Source organism: Pelobates fuscus, chromosome 2, assembly GCF_036172605.1.
Source record: "Pelobates fuscus isolate aPelFus1 chromosome 2, aPelFus1.pri, whole genome shotgun sequence".
In the NCBI taxonomy this organism is placed as follows: Eukaryota; Metazoa; Chordata; class Amphibia; order Anura; family Pelobatidae; genus Pelobates; species Pelobates fuscus.
This window is the reverse complement of record NC_086318.1, coordinates 386,451,510-386,465,166: the sequence shown is the minus strand read 5'-3', so window position 1 is coordinate 386,465,166 and position 13,657 is coordinate 386,451,510. Positions and strand designations below refer to the sequence as shown.

General features: G+C 37.9%; 1 protein-coding gene across 4 annotated transcripts in view; it reads left to right on the top strand.

Moving 5' to 3' along the window:
• The window catches only part of MIA3 (MIA SH3 domain ER export factor 3), a 63,053-nt gene extending 50,374 nt beyond the window's left edge, over positions 1–12,679 (top strand). For 3 of the 4 annotated variants that reach the window (XM_063443799.1, XM_063443802.1, XM_063443801.1), the window contains exons 22-29: positions 196–263; positions 2,673–2,770; positions 3,504–3,641; positions 4,530–4,598; positions 5,477–5,553; positions 5,688–5,756; positions 9,518–9,659; positions 11,325–12,679. In XM_063443799.1, coding sequence (XP_063299869.1) covers positions 196–263; positions 2,673–2,770; positions 3,504–3,641; positions 4,530–4,598; positions 5,477–5,553; positions 5,688–5,756; positions 9,518–9,659; positions 11,325–12,094 — 1,431 coding nt within the window. In that variant the 3' untranslated portion in view covers positions 12,095–12,679. The remainder of the gene's footprint in view (positions 1–195; positions 264–2,672; positions 2,771–3,503; positions 3,642–4,529; positions 4,599–5,476; positions 5,554–5,687; positions 5,757–9,517; positions 9,660–11,324) is intronic. The other variant, XM_063443800.1, reaches the window with a different exon arrangement.
• Positions 12,680–13,657: the final 978 nt, after the last annotated feature.

Genomic DNA, 13,657 nt, shown 5'->3' with positions numbered 1-13,657 from the left:
ATCCTTTTCACGAATACATCATATTCAGTAATGCATAATGGGCTACCCATAATGCATTACTGAATATGATGTATCCGTAAAAAGGATTCGCTTGCGCCTTTTTATTAGACAAACATCTTGCATGTTGATTAGATTATAGAAAAAGATGCATTAATTACTTCCCCCAAACACTATCTATTCTGTCTACATTTCCAGCTCGTTGCACGGACGGCAGAAAGAACTTTGGCTGAAGAGAAAAGGGAGTGTGCAAATCTTAGGCAAAAGTAAGATTTTATTATGTTAAAGGAACACTTCTATTTACAGTTAAGTTAGTTCATTTGACACGGACCCCTCTGTGTTTCTTCTTCACTAATCACTAATAAACTGTATTAATGCACCAGTGCTCTTGCTTCTGTTTTCTGTGTAATAATAAAAAAAGAACAATCAAACACTAGTATTACAAACCTGTATTCTTAACGCTTCAATGACCCTGTCCCTAGTTATACTCTTTACTACCCATGTCCCACCACACACACACACTGGAATTTTACTCAGTCTTTGCAGAGGAAGTCCCTCCAGTGGCTGTCCATGTAAAATCAACTGAAGGTGTGTTTATATGTTTACGGTCAAATGTGTTGTTTCTGCAAAAATGTACTGCACTTAAGCCACTTCACTGAGATGAAATGGCTTGGATGACGGCAAGGAACTGGAAATGACCCTAATGTTCTGTGTTGGGATCTAGTTAAAGAACAACTAGTATATCAGTTAAAGATGGAAATGGGAATTATACCAGCAGATAGGAAACGGTTAAAAGAATGGTTGTGTAAAATAGAACAGACTTAAAGGACCACTATAGTGCCAGGAAAACAAACTCGTTTTCCTGGCACTATAGGGTGTTTGGGTCCCACTCCCGCCAGGATGAAGGGGTTAAATTCTTAACTTTATCCCTCGGCGCTGGAGACTCTCCTCCCTCTTCCGACGTCATCCGCTGAATGCGCAAGTGCGTCAAGAGCCGCGCGTGCATTCAGTCAGTCCATAGGAATGCTTTCCTATGGACGCTGGCATCTTCTCACTGTGAAAATCACAGTCAGAATCGCGGAAGCACCTCTAGCGGCTGTCAATGAGACAGCCACTTGAGGCTGGATTAACCCTAGTGTAAACATAGCAGTTTCTCTAAAACTGCTATGTTTACAGCAGGCAGGGTTAACCCTAGATGGACCTGGCACCCAGACCACTTCATTAAGCTGAAGTGGTCTGGGTGCCTATAGTGGTCCTTTAAGTGTTTAAATCTAACCCCCTGAATACAATATGATCTGTCAAAATCCTAGATATTTTAGTCTCACCTGCAGGGATAATCCAGAATAGTTTTATAATATTAAATGTTGTTGTTTAGTGATGTATTGTCCGTTATGTGATGTAATATTCAAATTTTGAATATGAGCAATGTGTTAAAGTAACGGATATAGAAGAAGTTATTCCACTACTTTATATATACAAACACATAACTTTGTCTCTGTTGTGATTGTATACTTGTAAAACATTTTTTTAAAAAATAAAGATTAAATATGAAAAAGAAATGGCTTGGATGACTTTAGTGGTCGATTAAGGACTGCTGACCCTTTAATGTGCCATTGTGCTTTGGTCCCTACAGACTCTGCACCATTATGGAATGTCCTGCTTATTTAGCATTTGCAGATCTATGTGTGTTTTGTTCCTTACAGACTCTACACCGTTATGGAATGTCCTGCTTATTTAGCATTTGCAGATCTATGCAATCCTGTCATATTTAAATGAGTGGGACATTCCATTTGATATGACACTTGTCAATGTTTCTTAAGGGTAGACATGCATACTAAAATTGTTAAATGAACCTCCTGTTTCCCACTCCTCATCTCCATCTAGATTGTACGTTCCCACAGAAGTAGGGCCTTCAGCTCCTCCTGGATTTGTTTACCAGGTGTTAGATTGTCTCTTGTACATTTTGTCTTTTTCTTACTTGTACCAATTTGTATTTATGGACAGCACTGCGGAGTATGTTAGCAATTTCTAAATATTACAAGCACATATTACTTTTATTGATAATGTTCAAATAAATAAATACACTTACAGAGTTATTCACTGAAGTGAGAATTGTCTGCAATTGAAAATGAGTTTCAAATTGATGCCAAAGTAACTGAATTGGAAGCATTGCGGACTTGGAGATTTTTTTCCAGCTCAGCTACTCTAGCCTTAAATTTTGTTTGTAATATTATTGTGCGTATATTTTTCTTGTTTACAACACTCCCTCTACATGGAGCTTCATTCGGGCAGTATGTGTGTAGTTAAAATGTGTACTGGCTGTCCTGTATTCTAGCAGTAGCTGATACATGCTAGTTAAAAAGGTTAAACAAGATTCTTTGAATTCAACCTGCATGCTTCTTCTTGGCTATTTAGTTGTGGAAGTTTAACCCGTGCTGCTATCTGTGCATTACAGAGCCAATCTGAATTTCATTCAATAACCTAAAATAGCCTACCATGTGTAGAAAGTACAATGGACATTTTAATGTTAACCTTATTGCTATGCCCTTGCATGACAAATCGGTGGGCGTTACTACAATGAAAGAGAACTAATCGAACTTTAATAGGTGCCACTCATTATACTCTGTGTTTCAGAACTGCCTTTTTATTTATGGTGTGGATTTCTCTTTTTCCAGATTGATTGAAGTAAACCAAAGAATTGCAGCTCTGCAGAGACCTTCCATAGTAAAACCCAAACCGGGCAGACCTGATCATCAGCCACCTGTGAGGAGAGGTACAGAGCTTCCCATTACAATTTGTTCACAGAGTGACTACTTACACTCCACATAAGAGAAAAAAAAAGTATAGTTTTTGTTTTAGGTACATTTGTGCTCATTTAAAAAATACTTATTATCCTTTAATCCGCAGTGAGAACATTCTTTTTATGCAGACTTTCCCATATTTTATTGGTAATCAAGGGGTTGAATTAATAGTAAAATTATCCAGTTTGGGGTGCTCTACTAAACCACAGATTGCAGAGAATTGAAAATAGAATTGCAAAGTTTTATTTGCAATTACATTGTTTCTTGAATAATCATCTCTAGTACCATTAACTGTTTCGATTCTAACAGTACATGATGAATTCACATGCTCTATGCACATTAGGATCCGTTTTATGGCTATAAAATCATTGATAATGCAATTTTAAATTTCCAAATTGATTTCTTCCTAATTTGTTAGAGATTATAAAGATACCCAGGTCTTTATAAGATTTTTGTAGCTTGACAGTTAGCCTATGATGCATTTGGTAAGTTTGGGCTCCAGAGCCAATCTTTGCACAAGTATTCTCACGCCCGCTTCAGAAGACAAATTCCTGAAAAGGCTTTAGCTGGAGTGAAACTACAAAATAGTGATTCTGTCTTATTTGCTGCAAATAACTGTGGTAGTGCAAACATTATATGTCAAACCCTATTGCATTGTGAAAGATTTCTGAGCTCTGATGAGGTCTTGTTCTTCATTCAATACAGGTGCTTTAAGCAGAGATGGTTCCTTTGGTCCTTCGCCTGTGAGTGGTGGTGCACCTTCCCCTCCCATGATGATTGAGGGACCAGGCCGATCGGCATCTGCTAACCTCAGCAGAACAGAATCTCTCAAAGCCGACACTAGTTAGTAAAAATTCAGTTATGCATAGACTGTAAATATTTATTTGCTTCCAAAAAGTGCAGATGAGGGTGAACCTGTAAACTACACAAAATTTTAGTTTAAAAAAAAAAAAAAATGAAAATGTGCTTTGCTGCATCTGTGTTGTTTAGCGTGTGTATCTTTACATTATTATTTAAAAATATTGGCTTGTCAGAATAGAGCACTTGTCAAAGAAAGTGATTTAGTCCTCCTTCACCTAGTACATGCTAAACCGCACTCCGTTTTGGTAGACACGTTGTGTTTTTTTTTTCTGACAGTCTGTCAGGAGTTGGTGGACTGAACTGCATGTGACACAGCACATTAAAACTCAGTGTAAATATGGCATTGCAGGTTTTATTCCCTTATTAGGATTTTAATAAACCATGAATAGATTTTAGTAATTGCTTTGCAGCTCCTGTTTTGGTCAGATTTGTATTGAGCTTCAATCAGCAGCTCCCTCACTGCCAAAAATGCCCTGACGTCATTTTAAAAGCAGTACATTGTGCTAGCCAAATTGCAAGCATACAAATAGACGAAAAGCTGTACTCTGTGTAATTGTTCACCTCTTTTGATGTTTAGAATTATGAGTCCAGCATGGCAGTAAAGAATGCTATGGTGTCCAATGGTGCGAACCTGTGAACATCTGCATCACTGCCATGTGATCCAGAAGCAATTCTTGGTTCACCTGTAGTAATTTTGAAAGGTCCCTTGCATGTGGTTTAGTCTTGAAGGGATTACCACTGCCATGTTTGTGTCGGTTGTGTTTTTATATGTTTGGTTTTTCTCTCCCTGCGTTCTTCCTTACCTCCCAATGTACAATGCATTAGTGGTTGAGTGTAGTATTAGACATTTGTATTTTTTTATTTTTTTAGGTGAAGTGGATGCTCCTCCAACGTCCAGGCGCCCACCGCATGATATGTCTGGCAGAACATCTGCCCCAGGTAGCTTTCTTCATATGTACTATATGTCCATTCAGCCTTGTAATCCCTTTGTGGGTCAGTGCATTTTAGCAATGAAGATCACCAGAGCTATTAAAGTAACATTTGCTTCACTTACAAAAAAAATCCAAAAGTGATATCAGTCAGGGAGCTTGCTTATCTCTGCGGCCAGAAGTATTAACATTCAGTTAAATACTGCTAAAGGAAATCTAGACCTAATTCTGTCTATGGTTTAAGTTGATCGCTATGAAAAGGATCAAGCAAACTATGGCCTCAATTTAATATTTTTGGATAAACTTTTAAAATGATCTTTTTGATAAATGTAATTTAAAAAATATATATTTTTATATTGATATTTAGAAAATGTTTATCTCAATGGTTCATTCAAATATATTATATCCTTTAAAAAGCTTATCCAACAATATTAAATTGAGGCCTATATGTTTGATGAAGCCAAGTGGCAATAATGTGCAGCTTTATAGCGTGTAACAGAGTACTGGGCAGAAAATCACTGTTGGCCGTTTGCAAGTGAATGTGCCATGGTCCCTCCAGGCTTGCAGTGGCAAGTAACTTTTAAAGCCAGGCAAGTAGCCTAAGACTCAAAATAAGAAGCCCTAGTGTGCATTATTGTGGGATATGCCATCATTAAAACTAACATGTTTTTAAATGAAGAGCCGTGTCTTGCGGTATAATGTTCAATTGCTGGATTTGTTATTTTCTTTGTGATTAGGAACCCTAAGTGTATTTGATGACTTTTGCTTCAGTCCTTTTCATCTCTCATGGACTGTAGTAATTATGCTAACCCAATGTGGAGATTACATTTTAAATTAACTTCATAATAAACTGAACTTGACTTGTGTATATGTTCTTTTTCTTTACAGTGGAGCTTGGTCACTCTGCTAATGTTCTAAATAGTGGCCCCAGGACATCATCACCCTCGATGACTGTGGATGGCATGGTAGGTTGTAATAAAGACAACTCTTAAATGTCATGTAAAGACAAATTGCATCTATTTTATTGAATTTTTTTGGTACTTAAACATGTTACAATTATTCTATATCCATTCTTAATCCCTTCATGTAAAACAAAAAGCCAAATGCACCTAAGGAGCCTGATGCCTTCAGTAGCTCTGCTAGTTCTCCACCTGAGGAATCCAGAGAAGTGAGTATTTAGTAACCGTAAATGGATCTGGGATTTCACCTTTCGCTTCTGGTGGAGAAGACGTTATACTAACCTTTCATGCATGCACTACTCAAAAACACTCTGCATCCTTACCACAGAACAAGCAGCAGTTTAACACTAGATCATATTATTCGCTTCATGACACCACTGCAAACAACTGATTCACAGCGGAGTCATAAAGCAGAGATTTCCTGACGTAGGAGAGGAAGTAGTTAGACATTGGAGTATCATTGGTTATGGAGGTAGCCGTTTCTTATTGAAAGGCTTCAAGTGCTGATCACATACCAGTGATCCATACTGATTATGTACCAGTGATGGCAGAAGAGTGAAAAAAAATAAGTGTGTGTGTTCGTTCTGCTCTAAGCATATCCTAGTCTATTTATGGAATAGTGATACTTTCTCTTAAGACTGGACACCATAGCTGCCGAGAGTGAAACAACTAATTTGATAAGCACATTAAAACATAATCCTGTTTCGGATACAATGAGAGAATGTATGAGTGGTGTAAAGTATTGGGCAGGGGGCAATCACCATGGAAACCATTGAAACCAGCAGCCATATTCCATTGGTGATTCCATCCCTTTTACATTTTTGCACCACTTTGTAGAAACAAAACAAAACACTTGGATACATTTCCCCATTGTTTTCTGCTTCAAAGGGTCAACACCCTTGTCTACCATTTCAGAGAGGAATTGCATATACCATCTACAATATGTGTTTCCCAGAATGAGACCTACATATACAAGAGAACTACACACTGCTTTTTATTCACATGAAAACTATAAATTAGAACCACAAACACACATGTGATTTGCACAAGTGATTTGTTTCATTTTAAGTGAATCAACAGCTCAACAATTGTTGTTGTAATGTTTTTTTAAAAAGATGGCAAGTCACTTGTGTCCAGTTACTTATCTCCAATGCAGGAATAGAATTAAAAAAAAAATGGAAATATGTCATCCAGTTTGGTGAGGGTGGGGACTACTTCCTCGCAAGTATTACATTGCTCATTATAGCTCTTTACCAGCCATGCAACAGTTTGACATTACGCAGGTGATTTTGTTGTAGTCATGCATGATCTCATGGTGTGCAAGGATGACTTGAATAATAGCATTTCAATAAGATTAAGAAGATGCATGTCAGTCCTATTTACTAACCACTTACAAGCTACATGGTTATGGATTTTTCTAAACTTGCTCCACTGATCGATTTAACAGATTTTTTACAAAGACACAGTTTCTACATGCATTGAATTAACAACAAATGTGAGTTATTTGACCACACTGTGCACTGACACACAGGATGTAAACCACCTATCCTACAATCGGAAAAAGGTTTTGATACTTTTTTAGAAAAATACAGGGGGAAAAAATGTCCATTTTCTTCTCCTCCTTAGATGTAATACTTAACTAAGACCACACTTTCACCACACTTTCACCGCACCACAGTTCTGTGATACTGATAAAGAGGGTTGTATCTCACCTAAAAAGGAGTACTATACATTTTATTTTGTCCGTTTTTATAAGTGTTCGCTTAGCAAGACCTATTTCTATGAACGTTCCAGAAAAAGAAAAAAAATGTTGAGTTCATTCTAAACAACTGCAACACTATTGCTTTGTTCAGAAATACTAACTATTTTATCATGGAATATTCGAAGGGATCCTATAGTGCAAGAATTACAAAGCCGTTTCCCTGGCACTATAGGGTTAATACGTCCCCCCCTCCCGTGGAGCTGAAGGGGTTTAAACCCCCTTCAGGCCCTTACATGAATACAGCGCTGATATCCCTTGGCGCTGGGTCAGGCACCGCCCACATTTCAATGGCAGCTGGCAGGGGAGACTTAATGCGCATGAGAGGCAATGGCCGCGCGCGTGCATTAGACCTCCCCGCATTATTCAATGCTTTCCTATGGGGAAATTCTGACGCTGAATTCGTCCCCAGTGGCTCTCTGGCAGACAGCCACTGGGCGTAGACTTAGAGCGGCAATGTACACATTGCAATTCTCTGGAACTGGAATATTTAACATTACAGCACTAAGTGGAAAAGGGTCACAGCACCCAGACTACTTTAATTAGCTGAAGTGGTCTGGGTGATTACAGTGTCCTTTTAACATGGGGTGTAACATCCTGTTTATCCAAGGTGCAGTCAGGTTGTTTGAATGCCATTTAGGGGTCAACAAAGATTTTTTTTTTCCCCATTTGACAGTTATTCAATAAACTAAGGATTCAAAGTAAAGGCCAAAGTACGCAGACTGAAAGCAAAGCTGACGTAGAGAATTTTTCCAGTTTACCTGTTTTGACCATAAAGTTAAAATGTTTGAATTCTCACTTTAGTGAATGTGGTACAGTTGTAAATTATTTCACGCTGTGGTTGTGTTGATTGGTTGGTTTTTGTTTTGTTTGTTTTTTTTCCTTTATTTGGATCAGCAGTAGAAAGAGAGATTTGGAAAAAATAGACTTGAGTGTTGTGTTTTTATTGGCGTGTAATGCTATACAAACAGCTGAATAAGACAAAATAATGGTGTATTGTTATAAACCTCAGACACACCTGTCACATTCCCTTATCTATCACTTTATGGCTGTAAAGTGGTTTTGGTGCATTGACCCTGTCCCTTTTTAGAGCAATGGCAATGTTTACATTTCTGTCTAAACCATGCTTCTAGGGATTGTAACAACTAGAGGCACGTCCTAATTGATGTTTGATTTATTCTATTTTATTATTAAAGGGGAGTGTCTGAATCTAAAATCATAAAAGGAGCCCATCTAACTTTAATATATTTATTTTTAAAGTTGAAGTGTTCCTTTTAACTATACCTTTCTTTGAGTTTGTGAAAGAAAGGATCCTCTAATATTCTTTACCATTCATGTGTTCTGTCATGCTTAAGTTGTAAATTTAAAGCACAGTTTACGTTGAGGCTGCATGGGATGCGTGCCCTATTGTAAATACAGATACATAAGAAACAGAAGTATAGCTGTGAATTGTGCATGTGAGCCTTTCAATATATGCTTTTGCTCTGTTTATGGCTTGCCGTAGCTGCTGGGGTAACTCTTTTATCAGTAAGAGTGCTTTGCAATCTTTTAGTCATGTTATATCTACACATTGTTTCTAAGCATAAATATGTCATCTCTATAAAACTTGTCACATCCAATCCCCAGCAGGCCCTCCCAATGCCACGCTCTCCTAAATTGAGCAGGTAGAAGTCTCTTTCAGGAGAAGATGCAATTGTCCAAATGTGGGTGTTGTTTTTTAGCATGTTTTCAGATCAAATTTTGTGGATGTCCGTAAGGTGGGAAATTCGTGTTCACTTTTAGAAAAGGTGACGTTCCAGTCTCAGCACAGCAGTCAATGTTGGATTTAAGCTCCCAGTTATCTGCAAACCTCATGGAGCAATAGCTGGAATTCCAACTTGGCCTTTAGTTATTGATCCCTTTAGATCGGGGTTTATAGCCGGGGGTGGATAGGTGTGTAGAACTGAAAATTTCCACTAGCTGTTGAGGAGTGAAAGTTTAGCCTTGGGTATGTTATTGAGTTACCCATGCCTTTTTACCCATGCCTTTGTGGGGGCCAAGCTGAAATAGTATTGCATTTACAGCCTTGTCGTTTTTTCCTTATGTTTGTACTGAGTCCTGCTTTCCACAGGTTAGAAATAAATGAGTGATAAAATGTATCCTTCGAATACATCAGCTTCTAAGCAAATATGGGAAAAACAGTACAAATGTTGTTTTTGATTATATCAACAGCTTATGCCAGGAAGCAAAGGCCCACCTTCATTTCCAGGAACTCCGGTAATGAATTCTCCAATATCACAGCCTCCTGGCCGTTTGATTGGCCAGCCTCCTCCCAGAATGCACTTTGGAGCTCGATCACTGCCACCACAACAAAGTATGTAAAAAGTAACATTGTATCTCTTCATTATATAATATATTGCTCCAGACAAGTTATTTTAAAATTTGTTATTTAGTGTGTAGTACATGTCAAACAAAGGTGTGTGTGTGTGTGTGTGTGTGTGTGTGTATGTGTATATGTGTATTAGGCTGTATGCCTGGAGTTGTGGGAGGAATTTGTTGCCAGCCTATATCTACTTCCTCCTGACGTTCTGTCTACGTTTTTTGGGGGTTTTTTTTGTTTTTTTTTAAAACATCACTTTTAATTATTTATAGTTAAAATAATAACTCTTATTATATGAATACCACCACCATAATAATAATCAAGTTATAAAGATAAAAGGTAGTAAGCAGGAACACTAAGTATTATAGTGCAGTGATATCCATTCTTTTGCTGCCACTAAAGTATCTATTAGATCTATTATTCTGTACCAGGGCGGAGCTATGTAGTCTGTCTCTATCGTGTACGAGGAAAAGGTCATGGGTGAAATTGAGAGATATGGTCCAGGTTACGAAAACACATTAGCAGGAAAATATTTTTTTTTTTTTAAATGTATTTTTATTTGTGTCTGCTGATCTTATTAAAACAGGTGCACCATAGGGCACATTCTGAAATTATTAAATACTGTTTCAGTAAGGTAAACCTCTCCTTTGAGATGCCATCTAGAATAAAAATACTCAATTTTTGCTTGCACATCTTCTGTATTAAACATTTTATTTTTCTAGCTTATGTTAATTCTTTCCTATAAAGGGTTAGTTATGTTGTGCATTCTTTTGCAGTGCATAGTGAATTTAAAAAGAAAAAAAACAAAACAGTCGACATCAATGGTGCGCTTGTGTTGGTGCACATAAGAGAAATATGTTTCTTTGGAGATATTTGGGTCAGTTCTTTATCTGGCTCAAAAGAGCTGTCTGACCCACCCTCCTGCACTATACTGGAGATTAATCAGGCTCAAGAATATATTTGCAAGTCTGCTATGTTCTTTAGCACTCCGTGAGAGAACTTCAGAAATTACACAGATGGGCAAATGGACCATCAGTTAAATTGCTATTAAACAATTGGCATTGAAACCTATTTTAACTGATGCATATTGTGCATGATATCCCCTTCAACTTTTTCATGAGACAAAAACTGCATGAACTATAATTAGAGCACTAATAACCAGTCACAATTGTATTTCATTTTATTTCTGATTGATTTTCAAATTTGCAGCATTCTTGACATTTGATGATTAACACTTTGAACAAATTGAATTACAGGTGTTATTGTAAAAGAACTTGCTGGTGAAGGGGTTACGTCCATGTGGTAGAAACTCTGACAAATTATAGTTTTTCTTTTTTTTTTAATTTTATGTTCCATAAAATTGTACTACACATGTAAAGTAGAATTACACCTAATCTCAAGTTTCATATGTAAATTGGTTATGCCGGCTATGATACTTTTTATACTTAAATGTGTACCAATAATAACAGTGACATTTTTGTGTGCTTGAGAATTTCATAAAAGTTCTCAAAGACATGCATACCAGCCTTTTTCTTCTACTCTTTAGTAAATATCGGTTTTACAATTTTTATGTGTAATACATTTATTTTTGGTTTGACAGGAGATACTTCCTCTTCAAGAAACATATTACTAATATTTTATCGTTTGTTTGTTTTTTAGTGCATGGTCCCCCACCAGCAATGAGAGAATTCCCCCCAATGCCTTTGGTTCCTCCTGATCCTAGGTGCTTTGTCCGTGGACCACTTGGTCCTAGAGAATATCTTCCAGGTCCAAGCCCATTTCATGGTCCTAGGGATTTTCCCATGCCACCTCCAGGTGTAAGAGATTTCCCACCTGGACCTCTCCCACCAGGGGCTCGTGACTTCCCACCAGGGCCCCCACCTCCTGGGGCTCGTGACTTCCCACCAGGACCACCACCTCCTGGGGCTCGTGACTTCCATCCAGTACCTCTACCCCCAGGTGCTCGAGACATCCCACCAGGAGCACCACCAACAGTTCCTCGGGACTTCTTAACAAGACCACCAACTCCAGGTGCTCGGGACTTCCCCCCTGGAGTCAGAGAGTTCTTACCAGGACCTAGAGAGAATCGACCAGGACTTCCACCTCCAGGAGCAAGGGACTTCCCACCAGGATTACCCCCATCTGGAGCAAGAGAATATTTACCAGGCCCACCTCATCCTGGAGGTAGGGAATTTCGAGCTGGGCCCCCTCCATCTGTTTCTAGGGAAAACTTATCAGGCCATTTCCCTCCTCCTGGGGCAAGAGACTTCATGCAAGGTCCCCCACCAGGGGGTGTGAGGCATTTTCCACCAGGATATCATCCTGGATCCCTTCAAGGTCCTTCAGGACCAGAGCAGCGATTTGTCCCACCAGGATCCCAACAACCCACACAGACAGACAATGAACCTATTGATAATCAAAAAGTTTAGGATAGTTGCAAAAAGAAAAAAAATGGGACATATTTATCTTTGTGCAGTGGAGAAAAAAAAAAGCCTTCAGTTGTTTCAAAATGGATAAAACGTTACTGGTTTACATTCATTTCCGACTTTTTTTTTTTTTTTACATGTCTTTATTGCAATAAATATTTTATCTTCAATCCCCTCCATAGTAATTTTAATGGGTAATTATTAATTGAAATGAAAATTTGCTTCATAGGTATTCAGGCCTTCTGAAACCCAGATCATTTTGCAATTTGGAAAAGTGCAATACAGAAATGATTGTTTGGAGGGGATTTTTTTGTTTTGTTTTTGTTTTTTATTTAAAATAGTGTGAGTAACCATTATTTGTTTAAAAAAAAAATGAATGTTCTAAATCTTTGAAAACATTTCCTGTGGAAATACATTTTATAAGAATAACATTATTCTGATTGCTTTTCCACACCCAGCTAGCGTAACATGTTATATACCACTGGTTTACATAGAATAAAGAATTGTTTTTAAACATCTGGTACTAAAGAAAACAGGATACATAACCCTGTTGCAGAATAGTAATTATAATAAAGTATGGAAAATCTGCATCTTCTCAGTGTGTTATGTAATTCATACATTTCAGAAAACAATCTACCCGTTTTGAAGAAATAACTTGCTTTTTAGTAGTTTGTAAATTAACCTCCTTAAAGAGAAACGGTCACAAACTACACGTTTAACCCCTTAAGGACACATGACATGTGTGACATGTCATGATTCCCTTTTATTCCAGAAGTTTGGTCCTTAAGGGGTTAAAGAACCTAATAGTTGGTGGGGTGGGGTTTGTTTTGTATTTATTTTGTGGGTGGGGGGAGTATAACATTCTCTGACTTTACCAGAACAGCCATATATTGCACATTATCCACATCAGTGCCACATGTAAAAGAGCATACATGTATGACACTATGGAATTTCTGCCTGTGTGTGCATGCTTGCATGGCCTTTCCCTGCAGATCTATGGGGGCAATGATGTTACCCTGCATACAGAAGTCTTTTAGAGGAGAATTACAATTTCAACTTGCCAGCTAGCCATTGACAAGTGAAAATTCAACCCTGGGTAGCAGAAATCCCCACTGGATTCAGATTCCAAGTTACACAAAGGCCTGCCTTTTAATTTTGAGTCCTGATTATCATTTTATTTTATGCCCTATTCCTTCCAGTAAGCACAACAGTAATTTTTACTGAGGTGACAATACGAAGAACCGTATCTTGCTAAACGAGCAACACATTCCATGTCGACATAAGGTCTTTTGTAACTAGAACTTTATAGGAAAATGAATAGATTGGGTAGCGTCTCCCCCTTAGAAACTAGAAAAAGGGGGAAAGAAGCTCCCAATCAACCTGGTATAGAGTAAAAAAAGGACAGTTATGGTGCTATACCTATAGATGTGTCCAAATAAGAATAAAGGTATCTAAAAATAAAGCATACTCGTATTGGGAGACTAGTGAGATATATATCCTGGCAAACACAGTGAAAACACTGTAACTTTATTAAATCAACTAAACAGAGGATACAAAATCTCAATT